The following is a 26,097-nucleotide window of genomic DNA, read 5'->3' as shown; positions in this document are numbered from 1 at the left end:
ACTCCAGATTTCTCTTGATTTCCATGCTTGGTCAGGGGTGGAGGGAGGTTCCTGGTGGCCCCTAAGAAGGGTCCCTTCCGGGTCTCAGTTCCTCAAGCTTTCTCTTTAGCACCTTTAGCAGACAGATACTATCACAACTGATGGTGCTTGCAGCATGAGTGGTGGTGTGGGGATTTTGTTGCGATTGGATTTCCCCACTTTTTCCATTTTGTGCCCGGAAGCATTGCTCTTCAAGCATTTAAATTTGAACATGGGGGAAATGGCTTCTTAGGAATTAGGTTTTAACTGGTTTCCAGTGTATCCAAACAGCAGACAGGTAGACCCTTGGTAACTTCTTTTTGATGTTCCCAATGTATAAACAACTCAGAGCATTACATCGACGCTCATTAGCAACCTATGCTGCTCATCCAAGCTACCCTGAAGTTTACTTTCAGCCCAGTCCTGTGGGTGGATAATGGTTTCAACGCATTCCCAGGAGGACGATTTACCTCCTTGGAGACTGAATTGTTCCTGAAAGCTTTTCACAAGTCCCCGTTTCCACGGCAACACCAAGATTGACTTCTCGCCCTTGGGTAGCGCCTTGTCTTCAAAAGCCTTTCTTTCCTCTTTACTGACACAAGCTCTTTGGGGCATCTGCTCTTTGCCTCGCGGGTGGGTCAACGGTGCTTTCATTTTCATCTTTTCTAGACTAGACCTGGGAGTCATAGGACAATTTTAATTATCTGAACACTTTACCATTCTGACAACGATATTTACAGAGTTTATCCTGAAGGTGGTTTCTGAGGACAGCTGTGTATCCCAGGAGCATTGTTTTAACTTGAGTTGTCTCGTAGTGATGTGTCCCAAGTGCCCAAGACGGAGAGGAGGGTCATGGTAGTAAACACAGTGAAAACAAAGGCATCGCCCACTTACTTAATTTTATCCCACCATGCCAGATGCCAGGCAGCTCTCTCTCTCTCTCTCTCTATGTCTCTCTCTCTCCCTCTCTGTGTCACAACCTCTGTCTCTCTCTCTCATTCTATTCCTCTATGTCACTTTCTCTGTCTGTCTCTTTCTCTCCCTCTGTCTCTCGCTTATTCTCTCTGTCTCTCAGTTTCTGTGTCTCTCTCCTTCTGTCTTTTTTTTTTTTTTTTTTTTTAGGTAGAGTATTGCTCTTCTCGCCTAGTCTGGGGTGCAATGGAGCCATCTTGGCTCACTGTAACGTCCGCCTCCCGGGTTCAAGCGATTCTCCTGCCTCAGCCTCCCAAGTAGCTGGGATTACAGGTGCCCGCCACCACGCTCAGCTAGTTTTTATATTTTTAGTAGAGACGGGGTTTTACCATGTTGGCCAGGCTGGTCTCGAACTCCTGACCTCAGGCGTCTCTTATTCTTTCTTTCTCTCTCTTTATTTGTATGTCTGTCTCTCTCTGTCTCTCTGGCACACTCTCTGTCTCTTTCAGTCTCTCTCTCTGTGCTTCTATTTATGTGTCACAATCTTTCTCAGTCTCTTTCCTCCCTCTGTCTCTCTTTCTCTCCCATTCTCTCCCTCTCTTTCTCTGTCTTTTGTTTTTTCTCCCTCTCTTTCTCTTGCTTATTTTCTCTCTCTCTCCCTCTCTCTCTCTTACATACATACACACACACACACACACACACACACACACACACACACACACAGAGAGAGAGAGAGAGAATAATCTCGCTCCAGCCTCTTTCACAGTAGGTCTTAGGGGCAGATGGATAGCTGCCTCATACAAAGAAAATAGGATTTCAGGTCTCCAGAGAGGAGCTCCATACCTGCATAATGACTAAGAGATACTGGTATTTCACCTTTATTTTTAAATTGAGAAATATATAGAAGCGAGAGAGGCAGGGGGTGACAACCAATCTGCCCTCCTTCTTGGCAAATTCCAGCAATTCAGGCACCCGTGTTCCTTCCCTCCTGAATGAAGAGAGGCCAGAGGCCATCACGAGCTTCATCCCTGCTCAAGAGTTTGCTGGATGTGGCTGTATCAGCTCTTGGCTCCAAGAACTGGGCTTTTTGTGTAGCAGGACGGCTCTTGCTACCCACAAGTGCAGGAAGAAGTGTCCTCTGGCTGCCTGGATCCCGGAGGTTCCAGCTTCCTAGGACACTCGTGAATTTATCAGGATGCGTAGGGACAGGGCAGGTGCAGACTGATTCAGGGGCTGTGTTGGCTGTTGGTAGATGCTTGAAAGCTGTTGCTGCTCTGAGCTGAATGCCTTCTCCACAAGTGCTGCCTCCTGGTCTAAACAATGGGTTTTTATTTTATATTATTTTGAGATGGGGTCTTGCTCTGTTTTCTAGGCTGGAGTGCAGAGGTGCAGCGGCATAATCATAGCTCACTGCAGCCTCAGCCTCTTTTGTTCCTGTGCTCAAGCAATCCTGCCACCTCAGCCTCCCAAGTAGCTGGGATTGCAGACATGCACCACCACACTCAGATAATTTTTTATTATTTCCTTTTGTAGAGGTAAGGTCTTGCTATGTTGCCCAGGCTGGTCTTGAACTGGCCTCAGGCAATCCTCCCACCTCCGCCTCTCAAAGTGCTGCGATTACAGGGGTGAGCCACCACACCTGGCCGTGATGATTTTCAAATTAGCTCAGTTGGGTTACAAGCTTGAGTAAGATCTGATTTTCAGGTAGCGGTTATGGACACACTTATCGAATTTATTCTAGAAGCTCTTTAATAATATTTCAGAATGGACAGCATTTCTGGAAATTGTTTTCTCAGTGTTAAATACATTTGTTTTTCTATGTCTCAGTGGAAGATTTTTTTAAGTTTACATTTTTATGATTTTTTTCATCTGTATATATAAATGTTACTCATCAAGCAATTCCTGCCCTCCTAGCAAATTTCTTCTGCTACGTTTTTTTCAGAATTTCTATCAGAACAACATAAATTTCACAAAACAAATCACCTCAGACTCTTTTTGTCCAACCAGTCGGTATCAGGGCACTTACCTCTTCTTTCAGAGTCTGGAGGAATTTTCTAAAATACCCTCTGCACTCATCTACCCTTTTCTTCATGCCATTCTTTCATTATTTTTCTCTCTTTTTCTTACAGCTATTGGTCTGATTAGACCTAATTTCCCTGATTGAATTGGGATAATTAGTATCTCTGAGAAAATTATTTCCTTGAGATTTTCACATTTTACTTACAAATGTAACATATTATCAGGATACTAAGCAACAGAAACCTATCATTTTAAAGCCTTTTTCATACAGTACAGTGTTTCCTATTTGGAATTTTGCATTTCCAGCTTCATTAAATATATTATTCACAGTATTTTCTGGGACCTCGTTTTCTTTCCTTCCTTCCTTCCTTCCTTCCTTCCTTCCTGCCTTCCTTCCTTCCTTCCCTGTTCCCACCCATCCTTTCCTCCTTCTCTTTCTTCCTCCCGCCCTCCGTCCCTTCCTCCCTCCCTTCCTTTCTTCCTTCCTTCCTTCCATTCATCCTTCCTCCCTCCCTCCCCTCCGTTCATTCCTTTATTTCCTTCCCTCTTTCCACCCATCCTTTCCTCCTTCCCTTTCTTCCTCCCTTTCTCCCTCCCTCCCTTTCTTTCTTCCCTCCTTCCATTCATTCTTCCCTCCCCTCCCCTCCCCTTCCCTTCCCTCTTTCTACCCATCCTTTCCTCCTTTCGTTTCTTCCTCCCTTTCTCCTTCCCTCCCTTTCTTCCCTCCTTCCATTCATTTTTTCTTCCCTCCCCTCCCCTTCCCTCTTTCCACCCATCCTTTCCTCCTTCCCTTTCTTCCTCCCTTTCTCCCTCCCTCCCTTTCTTCCCTCCTTCCATTCATTCTTCCTTCCTCCCTCCGTCCTTCTTTCCCTCCCTCCTTCCATCCCTCCTTCCCTCCCTCCTTTCTTCCCTCCCCCACAATGTTGATTTTGTTCATTTCTCCCTGCCTATCTAGGAATTCTTGAAAAAATACTTGGATATTGTGTTATTCTGAAGAAAGTGCTGTGAAAATGGCACATTATAGCTTCATCTCAATTCAGCATTTGGTTTATGATTTTCGAGTTAGCCCTATTGGGTTACAAGGTTGGTTACACAGATCCAAACCATGCCTTCATAGGTGATGATCCTGCTTGTTCCATTAACGTTTTAGACTTGAATCGTTGCTGTCTTGTGTGAATAGGGCCATTTCTACTTGGTTTTTGCTTGTTCGGCTGATAAATGTGAACGTTTTAACAATTGTAATTCCTCCTTTTTAATACTCTGTATCTTTACCATCAAGATACAGACTTCACCTTTTTCACAGGCTCTGAGTGTAGTCTTCCAGTAGGAGGCCACCATTTTGGTTTTATATCATGACCAGTAACTGGGAGTGCACTCACTGGCTGAAGCTGTACTTCCTGGTTCTTTTCTCTCCTTGCCACATGGATGACTGGTATACTCCATCTTATTCCATGAGCTACGTGGCAGACACTCATTTCGTAGCTCGTAGGGGTGCATTAAACACTCCCAAACACTCCAACTTTCATTTCTCTAAATTATTTAAATAGAATGAAGGTATCCTTGAAGGTACTCCAGGTGGAATGAACAAACTTATCTCAAGTCTGCCGGAGATCCTCCTGTGTTCAGTTCCCTGGTCCCTCTCAGGGTGCCCTGGGGAAGGGACGCAGCTCCTACATAGGTTCTTTGTGAGGCTTGAAGCCTCATACTCTTTTATTTTTCCTTGTTTTTTATTTTTTTATTTTTATTTTTTTTTTGAGATGGAGTCTTGCTCTGTCGATGAAGGTATCCTTGAAGGTACTCCAGGTGGAATGAAAAAACATATCTCAAGTCTGCCAGAGATCCTCCTGTGTTCGGTTCCCTGGTCCCTCTCAGGGTGCCCTGGGGAAGGGATGCAGCTCCTGCATAGGTTGGGTTCCAGGTAAATGCAGCCACTGAGCTCCTAGCAAGTAGGATTTCCTGTGTCCTATGTGCAGATCACCCTGGTGTCTTGGTCCAGTGGGCTTGAAGCCTCATACTCTTTTATTTTTCCTTGTTTTTTACTTTTTTACTTTATTTATTTATTTATTTATTTTTTTGAGATGGAGTCTTGCTCTGTTGCCCAGGCTGGAGTGCAGTGGCACGATCTCGGCTCACTGCAAGCTCCGCCTCCCTGGTTCACACCATTCTCCTGCCTCACCCTCCCAAGTAGCTGGGACTACAGGTGCCCACCACCACGCCTGGCTAATTTTTTGTAGTTTTAGGTGAGATGGGGTTGCACCGTGTTAGCCAGGATGGTCTCGATCTCCTGACCTTGTGGTCTGCCTGCCTCGGCCTCCCATAGTGCTGGGATTACAGGCATGAGCCACCCACCCCCTGGCCTTGTTTGTTTTCTTTTTAAAAAAATGTCATGAGGTACATGTGCAGGTTTGTTGTAAGATACATTGTGTAATGCTGCGGTTCAGGTTTCAGTTGAACCTGTCACTCAAATGGTGAACAAAATACCTCATAGGTAGAGTTTCAGCCTTTACACCCCTCTCTTTCCCCTGCTTTTGGAATACCCAGGTGCACCATCTTCGAATTTTTATGCCTGATTATCATTATTTAGCTCCCATGTATAATTGAGAACAAGCAGTATTTAATTTTCCATTTGTGTTAATTCACTTAGGATAATGGCCTCCAGCTGCATCTGTGTTGCTGCTAAAAACACGGTTTCATTCTTTTTTATGGCTCTATACTATTCTATGGTATATATGCACCAACTACATTGTCTTGATCTAACACGTAATTGATGGACACCTGCGTTGATTCCCTCATGCCTCCCAAGATTGAATCAGGAAGAAATCAAATCCTGAACAGGCTCATTTCATAACGAGTTGTGAAATTGAATCAGTAATTTACAAAAACCTATCAACCAAAAAAAAAAAAAAAGCCCCAGACCTGACAAATTCACAGCTGAATTCGACCAGGTTACAAAGAAGAGCTGGTTCCAATCTGACTAAAACTATTCTAAAAAATCGAGGAGGAGGGATTCCTCCCTAACTTATTCTACGAAAGCCATATCATCTTGATACCAAAGTCTGACAAGGACACGACAAAAATAGAAAACTACAGGCCAATATCCCAGATGAAGATAGATGCACAAATGCTCAACGATATACTAGCAAACAGAATCCGGCAGTGCATCAAAAAGGTAATTGATCATCAAAACCTCGTCTCTACTAAAAATACAAAAATTAGCCGGGCGTGGTGGTGCATGCCTGTACTCCCAACTACTTGGGAGGCTGAGGCAGGAGAATCGCTTGAACCTGGCATGTGGAGGTTGCAGTGAGCCAAGATCACGCCACTGCACTCCAGCCTGGGCAACAGGGCAAGACTCTGCCTCAAAAAAAAAAAAAAAAAGATAATTGATCGCAATTAAGTGGGCTTCATTCCTGCTCTGCTCTTTGTCCAAACAGATTTTTCTGAATGTCGGGGAGAAGTTCGAGTTCTAGCACCCACTGAGCATTCTGCCTTCCCCTGTTGCAGGGCTTGATGTATCGGCTCATCTTCCCCTAGTGATGCCAGCCATACCCTGTTCCCCTTACCCTTCCTACCAATGTTACCCTTGCTGCAAGGAAACTCCTGAATGGATGCAAAAACAAAAAACAAACAAACAAAAGATGCTGATTGCCTGAGACTGGGTAATTTTTTAAAATTTTAAGTTCCAGGTACATGTGCAGAATTGTACATAGATAAACATGTGCCATGGTAGTTTGCTGCACCTATCAACCCATCACTTAAGCCCAGCATGAATCAGCTACTTTTTTTTTTATTGTCATACTTTAAGTTCTGGGGTACATGTGCAGGATGTGCTGGTGTGTTCCATAGGTATACATGTGCCATGGTGGTTTGCTGCACCCATCAACCCGTCATCTACATTAGGTATTTCTTTTAATGCTATCCCTCCCCCAGCCCCCCACCCCCTGACAAGCCCCAGTGTGTGATGTTCCCCTTCCTGTGTCCATGTGTTTTCATTGCTCATCTCCCACTTATGAGTGAGAACGTGGTAGTGTTTGGTTTTCTGTTCCTGTGTTAGTTTGCTGAGAATGATGCAGCTTCATCCATGTCCCTGCAAAGGATCTGAACTCATTCTTTTTGATGGCTGCATGGTATTCCATGGTGTCTATGTGCCACATTTTCTTTATCCAGTCTACCATTGATGGGCATTTGGGTTGGTTCCAAGTCTTCACTGTTATGAACAGTGCCGCAATAAACATATGTGTGCATGCGTCTCTATAGTAGAATGATTTATAATCCTTTGGGTGTATACCCAGTAATGGGATGGCTGGGTCAAATGGTATTTCTAGTTCTAGAACCTTGAGGAATCGCCACACTGTCTTCCACAATGGTTGAACTAATTTACACTCTCACCAATAGTGTAAAAGCATTCCTATTTCTCCACATCCTCTCCAGCATCTGTTGTATCCTGATTTTTTAATGATCTCCCTTCTAACTGACTTGAGATGGTATCTCATTGTGGTTTTGATTTGTATTTCTGTACTGACCAGGCATTAGCTATTTTTCCTGATGCTCTCCCCCTCCCCGACCCCTGCCCACAGCACGCCCCAGTGTGTGTTGTTCCCCTCCCTGTATCCATATGGTCTCATTGTTCAGCGCCCACTTAGGATTGAGACTGTACGGTGTTTGGTTTTCTGTTCCTGCATTAGTTTGCCAAGGATAATGGCTTCTAGCTCCATCCATGTCCCTGCAAAGGACATGATCTCGTTCCTTTTTATGGCTGCACAGTATTCCATGATGTATATGTACCATTTTTTTTTATCCAGTCTATCATTCATGGGCATTTGAGTTGATTTCACATCCTTGCTATTGTGAATAGTGCTGCAGTGAACATATGTGTGCATATATCTTTATAATAGAATGATTTGTATTCCTTTGGATGTATACCTAGTAATGGGATTGCTGGGTCAAATGGTGGTTCTGGTTCTAGGTCTTTGAGGAATTGGTACACTGAGATTGGGTAATTTATAAAGAAAAGAGGTTTAATTGGCTCATGGTTCTGCAGGCTGTACAGGAAGCAGAGCAGCTTCTGCTTCTAGGGAAGCATGAGGAAATGGATAATCACAGTGGGAAGTGAAGGAAAGCAGGTGTCTTACATGGCCCTAGCAAGAGAAGGAGAGACAGACATGCAGTTGGGGTGGGCTGGGGAGATGCTACACACTTTTCAACAAACAGATGCCACAAGAACTCATTCACTATTGCAAGAACAGCACCCAGGGGATGGTGCTAAACTATTCCTGAGAAATCCACCCCTGTGACCCAATCTCCTCCTACAAGGGTCCACCTCCAGCATTGGGGATTCCAATTCAACATGAGATTTGAATGGGGACACAGTTCCAAACCATATCACTATCCATCTATCAATTCATCCTCCATCCATCCATCCATCAATCCATCCATCCGTCCATCCTTTTATCTATCCATCCATCCATCCATCCCATCCATCCATCCATCTCCCCACCCATCCATCTCCCCACCCACCCATCCATCAATTCATCCATCCATCCATCTATCCATCCATCAATTCATCCATCCATCCATCCACCCACCCACCCATCCACCCATCCATCAATTCATCCATCCATCCATCCATCCATTCATCCATCCATCCATCCATCCATCCATCCATCCATCCATCCATCCATTCATCCATCCATCAATTCATCCATCCATCCGTCTATCCATCTATCCATCAATCCATCCATCCATCCACCCATCAATTCATCCATCCATCCATCCATCCATGCATCCATCTGTATTAGTCTGTTCTTGCATTGCTATAAAGAAGTACCTGAGACTGGATGATTTATAAAGAAAAGAGGTTGAATTGGCTCATGGTTCTGCAGGCTGTACAGGGAGCAGAGCAGCTTCCGCTTCTGGGGAGGCCTCAGGAAACTTACAATCAGGATGGAAGGTAAGGTGGAAGCCAGCATGTCTTAATGGCCAGAGCAGGAGCAAGAGTGGAGGGGAGGTGCTGCACACTTTTAAACAACCAGATCTTGAGAGAACTCATTCACTATCACAAGAACAGCACCAAGGGGATGGTGCTAACCGATTTATGAGAAATCCACCTCCATGATCCAATCACCTCCCCCTAGGCCACTCCTCCAACACTGGGGATTACAATTCAACATGAGATTTGGATGGGGACACAGATCCAAACTATATCACTGCCTCACAAGCCAGTGATCTCAGTAGAATGGTGATGTTCATGTTGCTAGTGGCTATAAGCCTTTTTTCTCAAGGAGCAAGAAAATGCATCTTCTAGTTTTTTTTAAAAAAAAATCCATTCACACTGCTGTTTTTGGAAGCTCAGCGTGTGCTTTTACCCATCCTTTGATCACTGGTTCCAGTTATTAGCAGTAGTATGGGTTTTCCTCTTTCTTACATCCCCACAAGTGTTTTTGCAGAAAATTACAGCAGTACCTCAGGAATTTCTATCCAGATGACACTGTGCTCAGAAGCAGCGCTTTCAAACTCTCCATGGCAAAACTGCCTCTCCCCTCATCTGCAGCAGATTGGTAACTGTCGTAGATACAATAAAAATGAATTATTAAAAAAATGCATTTAAGAAACATGGAAACTAGAAGCTCTCAGTGTGTCTTTTTTAAGTCATTGGATTGAGCAAAGCTTTAAATGACTGTCATTTTTTTTTTAAGTTTCTAAACATTTACTTTCAATTTCTGAACATGTCTCACCACAGACAGCTTGCAGTAACAGTTCACAGAGTGGCAGCCGTCTGATTCAGGAGTGTGCATACCATCATACCATCCAATATATTACTTTATTTATTTATTTATTTATTTTGAGACAGTCTGGCTCTGTCTCCCAGGCTGGAGTGCAGTGGTGCGATCTCAGCTCACTGTAACCTCCACCTCCCGGGTTTAAGCAATTCTCCTGCCTCAGCCATCCAAGTAGCTGGTATTTCAGGTTCCTGCCCCCACGCCCGGCTAATTTTTGTATTTTTAGTAGAGATGGGGTTTCACCATGTTGGCTGGGCTGGTCTTGAGCTGCTGACCTCAAGCGATCCACCTGCCTCGGCCTCTCAAAGTGCTGGGATAACAGGTGTGAGCCACTGCACCTGCCTACCCGTCTGTATTTCTCTAAGGAAAGTATTGAAAGTACTTATTTCCTTTTCCTTGATGGCCTGGTGACTTGGCACAGATGGGCTTCATTCTCCATGATGAGGAAGCTGTTACATTATCTTAAAACATGTCTTCCAAGAGAAGGTTAAAGTATATATTTCAGATCACAAGGTCAGGAGCACTTTTGGCTACCACGTTTGGCTGACTCTTGGGTGTTGTGGTATTTAAAGTGTCCAAGATCAGCCACAATACAACAAAACCTAATCACTGAGTCTCAACCTGAGGTGTGTGCTGCAGAAAGCGCCAGTTCTTGTGATATAGGAGCCATGTCCACCTCTGTTCTGGGGACCTGGGACCCCAGGGGTTGGTCTGAGTATGTCATCAAGAGCTAGATGAGGCCGGGCGAGGTGGTTCACACCTATAGTCCCAGCACATTGGGAGGCCGCGGCGGGCAGATCACAAGGTCCGGAGTTTGAGAACAGCCTGGGCAACATGGTGAAACCTTGTCTCTACTAAAAACACAAAAATTAGCCGGGCGTGGTGGCGGGTGCCTGTAGTCCCAGCTACTCAGCAGGCTGAGGCAGGAGAATTGCTGGAACCCAGGAGGCGGAGGTTGCAGTGAGCTTAGATAGCACCACTGCACTCCAGTCTGAGCTACAGGGTGAAACTCCATCTCAGAAAACAACAACAACAACAAAGAACTAGGTGAAAAGACCTGGAGTGCTCCTGCAGCGCAACAGCCGTGATCACACAAAGACCAGAATGCTGCAGAATGGCACGTCATGGCCCATCACTCTCATCTCTGCTCCACGCAGCAATAAGACCAAAGCTGCATCTGTGTTTGCACAGGGTCTGGTAGTCTCCTAACCTGCTTCCAGAGAGACACCTCGTGGAACTGTGCAAGGCTAGCAAAGAAAGGCTAATATCTAATGATTCATGTATTTACCCACCTTTTTTTTTTTTGAGACGGAGTCTGGCACTGTTGCCAGGCTGGAGTGCAGTGGCATGGTCTCGGCTCACTGCAACCTCCGCCTCCCAGGTTCAAGCGATTCCCCTGCCTCAGTCTCCCAAGTAGCTGGGATTACAGGCATGCACCACCATGCCCAGCTCAGTTTTATATTTTTAGTAGAGACAGGGTTTTGCCATGTTGGCCAGGCTGGTCTCAAACTCCTGACCTCAGGTGATCCGCCTGCCTCAGCCTCCCAAAGTCCTGGGGTTACAGGTGTGAGCCACCATGCCCGGCCTGCTTTTTTATTTCTTACTAGCACAAGAACTTAGAGTGACACAAATTTTCTGAGTATTTTGGCTGCGTTCTGCAGATGGTGACACCTTCTCTTTCCGTGGATATTTATAAAACACTTTTGTCACCTGCTATGAATTCTCACCCTGTCTACATGCTTTAAAGGGACAGTTTTTGAAATCAACATGAGTTTGGGCACGGGGAAATTGCATACTTAATAAAATTAAACATTAAAAAGGGGCTCTTTCTGCTTTTCTATCAACTGAGGCAGCAGGGTTATAGATGTAGGGGGTGAGGGATGGACCCTGTATTGGCCAGGGTTCTCTAGAGGGTTAGAACTAACAAGATAAATAGCTATATATAAAGGGGGGTTTATTCAGTATTAACTCATAGGATCACAAGGTCCTACAATAAGCTGTCTGTAAGCTGAGGAGCAAGGAAGCCAGCCTGAGTCCTAAAGCTGAAGTACTTGGAGTCCAATTTTTGAGGGCAGGAAGCATCCAGCACGGGAGAAAGCTGTAACATGGGAGGCTAAGCCAGTCTAATCTTTTCACATTCTTTTGCCTGCTTTTTGTTCTGGCCGTGCTGGCAGCTGATGAGATGGTGCCCACCCCGATTAAGGGTGGGTCTCCCTTTCCCAGCCCACTGACTCAAATGTTAAACTTGTTTGGCAGCACCCTCACAGACACACCCAGGATCAATATTTTGCATCCTTCAATCCAATGAGGTTGACACTCACTATTAACCATCACACCTGGTGTCTGTTTCTCTGATTATAAGGACACCAGTCCTACTGGATGAGGGCGTCACCGTTATGAGCTCCTATAGGCCCTGTCTGCAAATAAAGTCACATTGGAGTTTAAGGGTTCTGATGATGAGTGAGGGAGGGAACGGCTCAGTCTGTAACGATATCCTATATCTATTGCAAAGAAAAAATGAAGGCGCTATTCAATTCCTCCAAACTAGGAGGTTTGCCAGAGCCTCAGACAAAAGGATTTTTTAGGGAGGTACAGTTCATTCCATAATGTTCTCTATCTATTGCAAAGAAGAAAGGAAGGGGTAATTCAGTTCCTCCAAACCAGGCGATTTGCCAGAAGTCCAAACAAAAGGAATTTTTTTTTCTTCTTGATCCCTATTTATCAACACATGCCTCTGTGTCTTTCCAGTTGACTTCATCTCTTGGGCAGCATTAATTTCAGAAATCTGTATTTCTGACTTGCCCTCAGGAAACCCCTTTAGATGTTAGAAATTCTTCTGTGGATGAAGTTATCTTTTTTTTTGAGACATAGTCTTGCTCTGTTGCCCAGGCTGGAGTGCAATGGTGCAATCTTGGCTCACTGCAACCTCTACCTCCCGGGTTCAAACGATTGTCCTGCCTCAGCCTACCGAGTATCTGGGATTACAGGCGTGCACCACCACACCCGGCTAATTTTTGTATTTTTAGTAGAGACTGGGTTTCACCATGTTGGCCAGGCTGGTCTCGAACTCCTGACCTCAGGTTATCCGCCCACCTCAGCCTCCCAAAGTGTTGGGGTTACAGGCATGAGCCACCACACCCGGCCAGATGAGGTTATCTTCTTGAGTCTCAGGGTTTACCGTCTGTCACTGAGTTGCAAATAAAAGAAAAGTTGGATGAGTTATTGGCAGCCTCAAGAGCAACAGTGAGAATTGTAGAATCACTGTCTCCACTGGAGACTCTGGTGTCTGGGCTATGGGAAGCGTGGGCATCATTCACCATGCTACGTGCCGAAAGGGGCATCAGACATAGCAGGTGCGTGAATCTCCCATCTTCATATGATACTGTCTCACTGTCAGAATCACAGTGACAGAAGGCATTTGTTACCATGAATTTACACTCCATTAGGGTTAAGATTTTTATTCTGTGTGAGTTCCTTAGGGTTACTGCAAAAAGCACATCTTATCGTCTCCCAGTAAGTTTTAAGTGACATTTAAAAATATTCAAGCATGTGACTTGACCTAATTGTTTAGCATTTGAGTCATTCCATTAAATGGAACATGTCAATTTCAAGTATTTTATACTTGCAATGTGTAGAGCAGTGAAAATAAGACCTCGTGTGTGTGTGTGTGTGCGCGCGTGCGCGCGTGCACGCGCGTGCCTGGAGGACAATTGGTGTTCCACTTGGGTGAGAGGATTGGCTGTGAGCTTCAGACCAGGAAATATGTCATCTTGTCAAGCAACCTGGCTGAGGGTGTTGGAGTGAGGATCTTGAACAGAAACTTCCTTTTCTGTTATTGTTCACTACAGAGCTAAAATGGCCAAATATATACTGTGAAAATTTTTTTTTAACAAAAGACCAGATCCCTCCTTCAGCCATACACATTTTTTGAATAAAATCATTGAACTAAAAAACACCCCAAAACTGGGGAACTTGTACAATTGAAATACATCCTCTCCCAGGTCTGGAGGACAAGAGTTTAAATCCAAAGTGTCTCAGGGCTGAGCTCCATCCGGACGCTCTAGGGGAAGATCCTTTTGGCCTCCCCCAGCTCCTGGGGGCTCCAGGCATCCCAGGGCTTGTGGCTGCATCACTCCAGTCTCTGCCTCTGTCTTCACATCATCATTTTCTCTCATCTGTCTCAAGCATCCCTGTTCCTCCTCCTTATAAAAACCCCAGGCTGGGCGTGGTGGCTCACGCCTGTCATCCCAGCACTTTGGGAGGCCGAGGTGGGCAGATCACCTGAGGTCAGGAGTTTGAGACCAGGCTGGCTAACATGGTGAAACCCCGTCTTTACTAAAAGTAGAAAAATTAGCCAGGCGTGGTGGTGGGTGCCTGTAATCCCAGCTACTCGGGAGACTGAGGAAGGGAGAATCACTTGAACTCGGGAAGTGGAGGTTGCAGTCAGCCAAGATTGCGCCACTGTACTCCAGCCTGGGTGACAGAGCGAGACTTTGTCAAAAATAATAATAATAATAAAATAAAATAAGCTCCGTACACCTGTCATCCCAGCATTTAGGGCAGCAGTATGATAACAAGGTCAGGAGTTGGAGACCTACCTTGGCAACACAGAGAGACCCCTGTCTCTATAAAAGCTAACAAACAAAAACCAAAAATCTTTGTCATTATATTTAGGCTAATACAGGATAATTTCCTCATTTTAAACCTTTAATGTCTGAACACCCTGTTTTCATACAAGGTAATCTTTTCACAGGTTCTAGAGATGAGAACCAGGAGATTTTTAGGGAGGGAGTGGAGGATACCATCATTTAGCCTACGACATTCTTACTACCTTAGGAAAGGAGGGCCAGGCAAGGTGGCTCACGACGGTAATCCCAGCACTTTGAGAGGCCAAGGCAGGTGGATCGCTTGAGCCCAGGAGTTTGAGTCCAGCTTGGGCAACATCGCAAAATCCCATCTCTACAACAACTACAAAAAGTAGCCAGGCATGATGCTGCGCACCTGTGGTCCCAGCTACTCGGGAGGCTAAGGAGGGAGAATCGCTTGAATTCGGGAGGTGGAGGCTGCAGATCACACCTCTGCACTCCAGCCTGGGTGACAGAACGAGACCCTGTCTCAATAAATGCATGAATAATTTTAAAAAGGAAAGTAATTCAGCACAAACATATTTGCATATTCCCAAGACGATGCTCACGGCTTGCAGTGCCTGCCTGGGTCCTATTCCTATCTGCCTGGGTCCTATTCGTATCTGCCTGGGTCCTGTTCGTATCTGCCTGGGTCCTATTCGTATCTGCCTGGGTCCTGTTCGTATCTGTCTGGGTCCTATTCGTATCTGCCGGAGGTCTATCTGCCTAGGGTCTATCTGCCTGGGTCCTATTCCTATCTGCTTGGGGTCTATGCATTTCCTCTTTGTCTTAGGACACATTTTTTCTTCATGCTGATATTTTTCACTTCACCTTTCTCCCCTTTCTTTTTTTTTTTTTTTTTTTTTTTGAGACGGAGTCTCACTCTGTCGCACAGGCTGGAGTGCAGTGGCGCGATCTCGGCTCACTGCAAGCTCCGCCTCCCGGGTTCACGCCATTCTCCTCCCTCAGCCTCTCCGAGTAGCTGGGACTACAGGTGCCCGCCACCACGCCCAGCTAATTTTTTGTGTTTTTTAGTAGAGACGGGGTTTCACTGTGGTCTCGATCTCCTGACCTCGTGATCCACCCGCCTCGGCCTCCCAAAGTGCTGGGATTACAAGCGTGAGCCACCGCGCCTGGCCCTTTCTTCTTTTTTCTTTTTCTCTCTCCTCCCCTCCCCTCCCCTCCCCTCCCTTCCCCTCCCTCTGGGGCAGAAGCTGGCATGCGGCAGAACGCCAGCAGAAGATGTGGCCCAAGCTCCCATACATCTTCCCTTTACCTCTTCCGCTGATTTTTTTCTGGATGTGCCCAGAGAGCCCAGCTGCAGACACTCAAAGGTGCATCATTTAAATGTATGTTCCAAAGTTACATAGCATCCAAGGTGTATGAAACATGCTTAAAAACATACTGGTCATGCAAGTGAGGAGGTGCAATGGTGGGGACTTTCGTGGCAACCACGGGAGCCAGATCTAGGGATGCCCGGCATGCCTTGGGGTTCAGGAAAAGTTCCTGAAGGAGGTGACACATTGCCTTTACGATCCCCAAGTGAGGCACATGACCATCTCTCAGTGAGAACCCCACAGTCCATCCCAGAATAGGAAAGTCAAGAGAATGGGCCACGTATGGGAGGAAGGGAACTATTTATGGTCTTCAATAACAATCAAATGTGCCCCAGCTTTGTGCTTCGGTATTGCAAAATGCAGGAACCGCATGAAAATACAAGCAATAAATACAAGCAAGTACTAGCCCTCTTTTATTATTCTACTGCAGAAGAAGGAAGTCCTTGCTTCTGAGGCATTTTGTGTATTAGTTACACACGCTGTGTAACAAAATAACACAGACTCAGCAGTGTGTCCTAACAGCCTCATGATGTTTTATCCAGAATGACGTGTTTTACAAAGTTATGCTGTGTTAAAGTAATCCAGATAGCATTTCCTTTTCTTCTTCTTTGTTTTTTTATTATTATTATATTTTAAGTTCTGGATACATGTGCAGAACGTCCAAGTTTGTTACATAGGTATACACGTGCCATGGTGTTTGCTGCACCCGTCAACCCGTCATCTACATTAGGTATTTATCCTAATGCTCTCCTTCCCCTATCCCCCCACCCCCCAACAGGGCCTGGTGTGTGATGTTCCCCTCCCTGGTCCATGTGTTCTCATTGTTCAACTCCCACTGATGAGTGCAAACAGGCGGTGTTTGGTTTTCTGTTCCTGTGTGAGTTTGCTGAGAATGATGATTTCCAGCTTCATCCATGTCCCAGCAAAGGACATGAACTCATCCTTTCTTATGGCTGCACAGTATTCCATGGTGAATACGTGCCACATTTTCTTTATGCAGTCTATCATTGATGGACATTTGGGTTGGTTCCAAGTCTTTGCTATTGTGAATAGTGCCGCAGTAAACATACGTGTGCATGTGTCATTATAGTAGCATGATTTATAAACCTTTGGTATATACCCAGTAACGACATTGATGGGTCAAATGGTATTTCTGGTTCTAGATCCTTAAGGAATCGCCACACTGTCTTCTACAATGGTTGAACTAATTTACACTCCTACCAACGGTGTAAAAATGTTCCTGTTTCTCCAAATCCTCTCCATTTCCTTTTCTTCTCCTTATACAATAAGGAATACGAAACTAACACACACTTTCGCTCCTTTCATTCTCTTTCTTTTTCTGTCTGCTCTCTGTCTTTCTCCCTCTCTCTCTCCCTCTCTTTTTCTCTGTCTGTCTCTCTCTCTTTCTCTGTCTTCTTTTCTCTATCTCTCTCTCTCAGTTTCTGTCACTCTCTGTCTCTCTCTTTGCCTCTTTCTGTCTCTTTCTTATTTTTTTGAGATGGAGTCTTGCTCTGTCACTGAGGCTGGAGTGCAGTGGCGTGACCTCGGCTCACTGCAACCTCCACCTCCCAGGTTCATGCGAGTCTCCTGCCTCAGCCTCCCAAGTAGCTGGGATTACAGGCATGGGCTACTACACTCACCTAATTTTTGTATTTTTAGTAGAGACAGAGTTTGACCACGTTGGCCAGGCTGGTCTCGAACTCCTGAACTCCGCCCACCTTCCAAAGTGCTGAGATTACAGGTGTGCACCACCACACCTGGCTAATTTTTGTATTTTTAGTAGAGATGAGGTTTCACCATGTTAGCCAAGCTGGTCTCAAAGTCCCGACCTCACGTGATCTGCCCGGCTTCGCCTCCTAAAGTGCCGGGATTACAGGCATGAGCCATCGTCCCTGGCACCTTTCTTTGTGTCTATCTGTCTGCCTTTCTGTCTTTGTCCCTTTTACTATCTCCCGTCCCTCTCTCTCTTTCTGTTTCTCTCTTTTACTGTGTCTCTTTGTCTTTATCTGTGTGTTTTTTCTCTCTCTCACTTTTCCTCCCCCTCCTTTTTTCTCTTTCTCTCTTTCCCGCTTTCCCTCTCCCTCTGCTTCTCTCTTTCAATTTCTCTTTCTCATTCTTACTCTCCCTCTCTGTCTCTCTTTCTCATTCTTACTCTCCCTCTCTTCTCCTCTCTCTCTCTGATGGTGAGTGAAGAGTCATTTCATTTTGGAATGGTGAGCATTGCAGTAATAGTTTTGGAGACTGAGGCTCATAGACCTTATTAAGCAAGGTGTGTATGTCGTAAAATTGACTGCTGGCATTTTACACATCAGCGCAGACATGGGGGGCACGGGCAGACCCCTCCCCCCAACACACACACACACACACACACACACACACACACACACACACTGCTTATCCTCTGAAAGTTATCTGGCCTTCATAAAAATATGAACAGTTCTTGTACAGTAATGATTTTCCCCTACGAGGCTCCCCAATGAGGATGCTGTGAATGACACTGACCACCAGCAGCCCTGCGGGTCAAGGCTGTTCTCTTCTCGGCCACCCCAGAGCCAGCCTCTGCTCCCTCCCTGAGGACTCCTGCCTCCGACCTCTGCACACATGCTGTGATTTGCCCTTCCACCTCACACCATTCCCCATCGTCACCTTTCACAGCTCACTGGCAGCGTCATCCATACCTTCCACCTCCTGCCAGAAATTACCTTCCCATCTCAATGTAAGGGAACTTGCTTCTTCCCTCAGAGATCTGCTGTCTCTGCTGCAAGTAATAGCTAGTTTTGATGCATTTTGTTCTGTCTGACTTTCGGTTGTTGCATTGTTCTCCCAACCTCCTTGAACCTACGGACCTGGAGGCAGAATTATATACCTGTGAATTTGCTTTTCTTTCTAATTCCTCTCCCTCCAAAACCTCAGTCCATCTGAAAAAACAAACAAACAACAACAACAAAAAACAGCTTTAACACAATCAAACACATCACTTTTAGCGATGGAGATCCAGTGGGAATTTAGAGAGGAAATAGTGAAATTGATATACTGGATACAATAGATGTAAGTCTACCTCTCTACCTGTGTGATGTTATAAAGCGGTCCCTGAGTCACTTACTCTCTAAAAATGTCATCTTTGGCCAGACACAGCTGCCCACGCCTGTAATCCAACACTTTGGGAGGCTGACGTGGGAGGCTTACTTGAGCTTAGGGGTTCCAGACCAGCCATGGGGGCATAGCGAGACCCTGTCTCCAAAAACATAAATGTAATAAAAAATAAAATGCCCTCTTTTATTATTCTTCTGCAGAAGGAGGAAGTCCTTGCTTCTGACTCATTTTGTGTATCAGTTACATATGCTGTGTAACAAAATAACCCACAGACTCAGCAGCGTGGAAGGGCTCATACTTACTATCTGTAGCAGGGGATCCATAAATGGCATCTTCTTTTATTATTATATAAAATTCTATATTCTGCAGAAGAAGGAAGTCCTTGCTTCTGAGTCATTTTGTGTATCAGTTACATATGCTGTGTAACAAAATAACCCACAGACTCAGCAGCATGGAAGGGCTCATACTTACTATCCTACAGCTGCTATAGGTCAGGAATCTGGGCAAGTGTAACTGCATTCTCTCTTCTGGGTCTCACTAGGCTACAACCAAAGTGTCGTCTGGGCTGAGGTCCTCTCTGGAGCTCAGGATCTTCGAAGTTCACATGGTTATATGCAGAATCCAATTCCTGGAAGCTGTGGATCTGGGGATCTGAGTATCTTGGTGGCTTTTGGCCAGGGGCTGCTGTCAGCTCCTAGAGAGGCCATGCCCAGGTTCTGGCCCCCAAGGCACTCTCACAAAACATCAGCTCACGTCAAGGTCAGGAGGAGAATGACAGGTCCCACATAGACTCAAGGGAAGGGGACTATACGAGGATGTGACTCATTGATCTCCCTAGAGTATGATCTCTCATTGTACCCCACTGACATGTCCAATTCAGTGTTACTTCCTGGACGGGCACAGTGGCTCACGCCTGTAATCCCAGCACTTTGGGAGGCCGAGGTGGGTGGATCACCTGAGGTCAAGAGTTCGAGACCAGCCTGGCCAACATGGTGAAACTTTGTCTCTACTAAAAAAGAAAAAAAAAAAAAATACAAAAATTAGCTGGGCGTGGTGGCATGTGCCTGTAATCCCAGCTACCTGGGAGGCTGAGGCAGGAGAATCACTGGAACCCAGGAAGTAGAGGCTGCAGTGAGCTGAGATCATGCCACAGCACTCCAGCCTGGTCAACAGAGCAAGACTCCATCTCAAAAAGAGCAGAAAAATAGTGTTACTTCCTAGATGACATTGACCTGTTTAGAAATTTTCTTAATCTCTGAAATAGGTTGGAAGATAACCAGGTATTTTTTGTTGTTGTCCTTTTCCAGTGGAATTTTTATACTGTGACTTGGCTTCCATGACGTCCATCCGGCAGTTTGTGCAGAAGTTCAAGATGAAGAAGATTCCTCTCCATGTCCTGATCAACAATGGTGAGTCCTGGTGAAATTGCTGCAAGCCAGGGGTTAATTTGAATGCAAACAGGAACTCTAGCTTTCATGCGAGAGAGGCGTCTCAGCAAAACGGGATATCCATGGAAATTATTGAACATAGCTGCTATTTCTACTAGCTGCTTCATTTCACGGATAGCTTTGAAGAGCATCATTCTTGTTAGCATGTTACTTTGAAATAATAGTAAACGCGATAACATGTTGTATGGAGTTGACATGTTGACTTGTCCACTTTGACTAAAGTGTATTAGACACATGCTAAGGGTTGGTGTTTTCCCAAATGTTACCTTACAAAATGATCACCACATACCCCTGAGAGTCATTATTTGGGCACTAGAAGCTCATTACCATTTATCTCTTGATTTTACCCCCTGTTCAACATTCTCACCCAGACAGGTGGAGTCAATATCTCCCCTTCCCCATCTTCAGTCTGCCCATCTGCCAATCTTCAACACAAACCACCCTTGATCTTGAGCCCTTCTTTGAGCCAGGCTGAGCTCTTAAAGTCATTGCAACACTGACTGTTGACCTTGAGCCCTTCTTTGAGCCACGCAGAGCGCTTAAGGTCATTGCAACACTTAATGTTTCTCCTCGTGATACTGATGCCCATTACCCTCGTTCCCTGCTACAGTCCATTTTATTTTTTATAAAAGTTAACCTGAACCCTCCACACTGAGGAGGTACAGTTATTGACATCTCCAAACTAAGTAAATACATAGAACTAAAGCTCTCAGAAATACACCGAAAAACATGTGTGCTGGTAGAATTTAACACATCACTTTCAGATGGAGACCAAATGGAAATTCAGAGAGGAAATAAATAGTGACATTAATACAGTGGATAGAACAGACGTAGGTCAAACAGTGAGCCCATAGAGATAGCACATTCCTTTCAAATACATGAAATATTTATCAAGTTATTGATACTTTAGATGGCAGACAAAAAAATCAGCAAAAGCGTCTTGTGATTACCCAATGTAATTACTCCATTACCCACCTAGACCATTAAAGATTCTTAATTCTGCAAAATCCCTTGTGCCATCTAACATACCATTTTCATAAATTCTGGAGATTAGGATATGGACATGTCTGTAAGGAGGGAGAAAGCATTATTCTTTGTACTAAAGTTGTAATACCTGCTGTTTCCAGCTGCCAAGATGTGGTAGCTTCCATCTAATTTTTTTTCTTTTTGTCTTGATGTGTTTCATGTTTTTCTATAACATTAATGGGACTGGAGGATAGGAAAGTGGATGAGATATCCACGCTCCCCCCTCAACCCACTTGTTTCATTGGAAATTATTATGCTATGGAGTTTAAAGGAGAAGCATGGGATATAAAACTATACATAGAGTGTGACGCCAATTTATGCATAAAAATTTGTACAGACATACCTATGATGTGTGAGTGCATACGTATTTGTATATGTATTTGTTGTATGATGTATATGTATTTATGCATAAAAATACGTGCAGACATATCTACGATGTGTGAGTGCCACTCACATAGCTACAGATAACACCGTTTCCATGTACTTAGCCTGGTAAGAAACATCGTATTATCAATGCTAGTGGCTCTTGTTGGAAGGTCCGGAATGATTTTAACTTTGTGTGTCTTCTCCTTGGAGATGAATAACACTTTTTAGATTTGTCATCCTGGTGGGATCTTGTTTCTTTGTGGGAATAAATGATTTCCCAGTCAACAGCCATTTGGAATCTTCTGTCTCAGCACTGGGTGTGGACTTTCTGTGCTGAAGACCCATCAGTATTATAAGTGATTAGAATTCTAGCATTGTAAGTCACCAAATGTGGAGACCACTTAGAGGGACTGTGGAGAGATTCCATACAACCCAACATCTCGTTTCCTCGTTCTATGTGACAGCCTTACTCATTAGTAATGGGAGCACTTTATCACAGAGCAGTTGGAGATGGAAATACATACATGACATGGTGCCCTTGCACAGAGACACACAAAACAGAACTGTCTGTCCTCTTAGGACTTTTGTGCAGCGACTTCCATCCATTTGGTATGGCCTTGCATCCACCAGTAAGCGGAAAAAATTAGGAATCTCTGGCCGGACGCGGTGGCTCACGCCTGTAATCCCAGCACTTTGGGAGGCTGAGGTGGGTGGATCACCTGAGGTCACGAGTTTGAGACCAGCCTGACCAATATGGTGAAACCCTGTCTCTACTAAAAATACAAATATTAGCCAGGTGTGGTGGCAGGCATCTGTAGTCCCAGCTACTCGGGAGGCTGAGGCAGGAGAACCGCTTGAACCTGGGAGGTGGAGGCTGCAGTGAGCCAAGACCACACCATGGCACTCCAGCCTGGGCAACAGAACAAGACTCTGTTTAAAAAAAAAAAAACTTAGGAATCTCAGATATTAAAATGTTTCTCCAGCAGAATCTTACTCTGTTCTGGGGGGAACACAATTTTACTGAGCAGTGTGTATATGAACCACATCTGTGACGGTGGATACAGGCTAACACCAGTTGACACAGGCTAGCCAGCATATACTCCGTCACTCAACCATCACGTTTACCTTTTGAAATGACTATTGCGTTCCTAGGATTCTCCTCTGTTCCTTTTCTCAACAGATTTTATACAAGGCACACAGGGCTCTCAGGAACAAAAATATTCTGGAACTGGGACAGGGTTGAATTTGAATTGAAAGGGTCATCTTGTTGGATTGTCTCTGTACCCTATCTCTTCTGTAGAAAATCTCATCCACATATTGAGTTTACTTCTTCCTAGACTTATCTAGATCTTTCTTCCATGCTAAGACCTTTTACCTTCGCTCAATGCCTCAGAGGCACCTCAAGCCAGGAAGTCCAGTGTGGAATTCCTGAGTCTGTGGCTGACACTGGTTCTAGAGGAGAGTATTTACTTCCCCAGTTTTGAGAAGACTGTCAGCATTTCTTCACCCATGTCCTCCAACCTGGCCTTAAAGCCAGCAACGACAGTGGCTCACGCCTGTAACCTCAGCACTTTGGGAGGCCGAGGCAGGTGGATTACGTGAGGTCAGGAGCTCGAGACCAATCTGGACAACATAGTGAAACCCCGTCTCTACTAAAAATACAAAACTAGCCAGGCATGGTGGCACATGTCTGTAAATCCCAGCTACTCAGGAGGCTGAGGCAGGAGAATTGCGTGAACCCGGGAGGCAGAGGTTGCAGTAAGCCGAGATCGCGCCACTGCACTCCAGCCTGGGCAACAAGAGCAAAACTCCACCTCAAAACAACAAAAACAACAACAACAAACCAGCAATGAGACACCTTTGAATCTCTGTATTTCTTGTTCTCTCTCTCTCCCTCTCTTCCTTTCTCTTCCCTTCTCTCTCTCATCTTGCCTTCTGTTTTTTTTTTCTCTCCTTCACTTACTCTTGCTCTTCTGCCTGCCTTGTAGAAGAACCATTGTGATTATTTGGGGCCCACCAGGATCATCTCAGATAATCACCTCATCTCAAGATCTTCCACTGAATCACATCTACAAAGGCCCTTTTGCCGTGAAAGTCACATTTTCATGTGTTCCAGAGATGAGGACATGGACATTTTTTCATGTTTTGAGTTATTACTCTTCCAAGGTGGGAATAGGTTGTGGGCATCTCTGGGGCTGTTATTCTGTCCTCCACATGAGGATTAGGCTGTGGACCTCTTTGGAGCCGTTATTCTTGTCTACCACATGAGGATTAGCATATGAAGATCTTTCGGGCCATGATTCTGTCTACCACATGGGATTAGGATGTGGACATCTTCGGGGTCATTATTTTGTCTCCCACATGGGGATTACAATGTGGGCATTTTTGGGGTCATGATTCTGTCTCCCACATGAACAATGTGGACCCGGACATCGTGAGTTGTGCATTATTCAATCTGCGTGCCTACCTACTACTCTGCCCTTCACATACTTCACTTGCAGGAAAAATACAATAATAAGATTCTTGACCTCATGGAAATCATACTCTAGCAAAGGAAACAAACATTGGACGAATAATCATTCTGTGAAATGTCCTGCCTTGGAAAACACACCTCTTGCAATGTGACAACACTGTCGTGTAAAGTACAGAGAAGATTGCATCCCAAGCCTCCCCGGAATTCCCCAGCCTGTGCTGCTCAGAACACCATTTCCAGGAGGTGATAATGAGAATCCATTTGTTACAAGATGATGGCTTGAAATAACACTTGGCGCTTTCTTCCTTTTATCTTTTTCTTCTACGTCTTTCAAGAGGTTGCTTGGGCTATGGCTTTCCTGGACTTCCTGTAGGTTTTTGTGGCTGACTAAGGTTCATCTTGTCCCTGGGGTCACTGTTGAGAAGAGCTCAGTTGCAGAGGATCTGGATTTTTTGTTTTTTCCTCTGAGGGTTCAGACAGAAGCTTCTAGAAAAGAGCTGGAGACTTCACTTTTGGAGGCTGTGTTGAGTACCCATTGCCCACTCTTCACAAGAAGACAGAAATGCAGAGAGGCAGTCTGTTGTTGACAGATCCTCTTGGTTCTCTTGGAAATGCAACAGAACCATGGAGCTTCGTGAACTCCACGGGCTTGGAAAGAGGCCTTCCGAGGTACCCAGGGTGGATGGAAAGCTGCAGGGATAAGTGCTACTCAAGCCAGAAGTAGCCCGGATGGCTATTCTGCGCTGAGAATGGATTCATCACCAGCCTGTGTACTGGAGGCTTGGGCCAGATGAACCTTGATTTAGAGAGGAAGTAAAGCATTTTTTGCCTTGGTTTTGCATCAGAATTCATCTTTGTGGTGTGCAAATGACGAGGCTGCATTCTATACAGTCAGCACTGAGAATGGATTCAGCACAAGCCCGTGTGCTGGAACCCTGGGTCCGATTGTACCTGGATTTAGGGAAGAAGCAAAGGATTTTTCTCATTTATTGCATGCCTTAGTTTGTGCATCAGAATTCATCTTCGTGGTGTGCAAATGACAAGGCTGGATTCTATACAGTCAGCGCTGAGAATGGATTCAGCACAAGCCCGTGTGCTGGAGGCTTGGGCCAGATGAACCTGGATTTAGGGAAGAAGGATTTTTCTCATTTATTGCATTCCTTAGTTTGTGCATCAGAATTCATCTTCGTGGTGTGCAAATGAGAAGGCTGGATTCTACACAGTCAACGCTGAGAATGGATTCATCACCAGCTCATGTGCTGGAGGCTTGAGCCATATGGACCTTAATTTAGAGAAGAAGTAAAGGATTTTTCTCATTCGTTGCATGCCTTGATTTGTGCCTCAGAATTCATCTTCATGGTGTGCAAATGAGAAGGCTGGATTCTACACAGTCAATGCTGAGAATGGATTCATCACCAGCTCTTGTGCTGGAGGCTTGAGCCAGATGTACCTTGACTTAGAGAAGAAGTAAAGGATTTTTCTCATTTGTTGCATGCCTTGGTTTATGCATCAGAATTCATCTTCATTGTGTGCAAATAAGAAGGCTGGATTCTATACAGTCAACGCTGAGAATGGGTTCATCACCAGCTCTTGTGCTGGAGGCTTGAGCCAGATGTACCATGACTTAGAGAAGAAATCAAGGATTTATCTCGTTGGTTTGTGCATCAGAATTCTTCGTTGTGTGCAAATGAGATTGCTGGATTGTATGTTTGGGATATTGCTGGTGTCAACATGTGTGAATAGAGTTTCCATTTACAGGCAGCCTCAGGGAAGGACTCCAGTGGTGGTACTTTTAGTGTCTAAGAGGCTAGCAGGGGGTCTGCCGACCCCTAAACCAGGGCTCTGCAACCCCCAGGTCATAGTACCAGTCCATGGCCTGTTAGGACACTGGCCGCACAGCAGAAGGTGAGTGGCAAGTGAACAAGCAAAGCTTCATCTGTATTTACAGCCACTCCCTATTGCTCACATGACTGCCTGAGCTCTGCCTCCTGTCAGATCAGC

The 26,097-nt window shown here is 45.1% G+C and overlaps 1 protein-coding gene across 1 annotated transcript in view; it reads left to right on the top strand.

Annotated features, from left to right (window-relative positions):
• LOC129475920 (dehydrogenase/reductase SDR family member on chromosome X) overlaps positions 1–26,097 on the top strand; it is a 316,179-nt gene that overhangs the window by 232,222 nt on the left and 57,860 nt on the right. The window contains exon 4 of the mRNA XM_055268392.2: positions 20,091–20,192. Within this exon, the coding sequence (XP_055124367.1) occupies positions 20,091–20,192 (102 nt within the window). The remainder of the gene's footprint in view (positions 1–20,090; positions 20,193–26,097) is intronic.

Source organism: Symphalangus syndactylus, chromosome X, assembly GCF_028878055.3.
Source record: "Symphalangus syndactylus isolate Jambi chromosome X, NHGRI_mSymSyn1-v2.1_pri, whole genome shotgun sequence".
NCBI classification, from domain to species: domain Eukaryota; kingdom Metazoa; phylum Chordata; class Mammalia; order Primates; family Hylobatidae; genus Symphalangus; species Symphalangus syndactylus.
The sequence above is the reverse complement of the archived record's forward strand: the minus strand, read 5'-3'. Positions and strand labels throughout refer to the sequence as shown.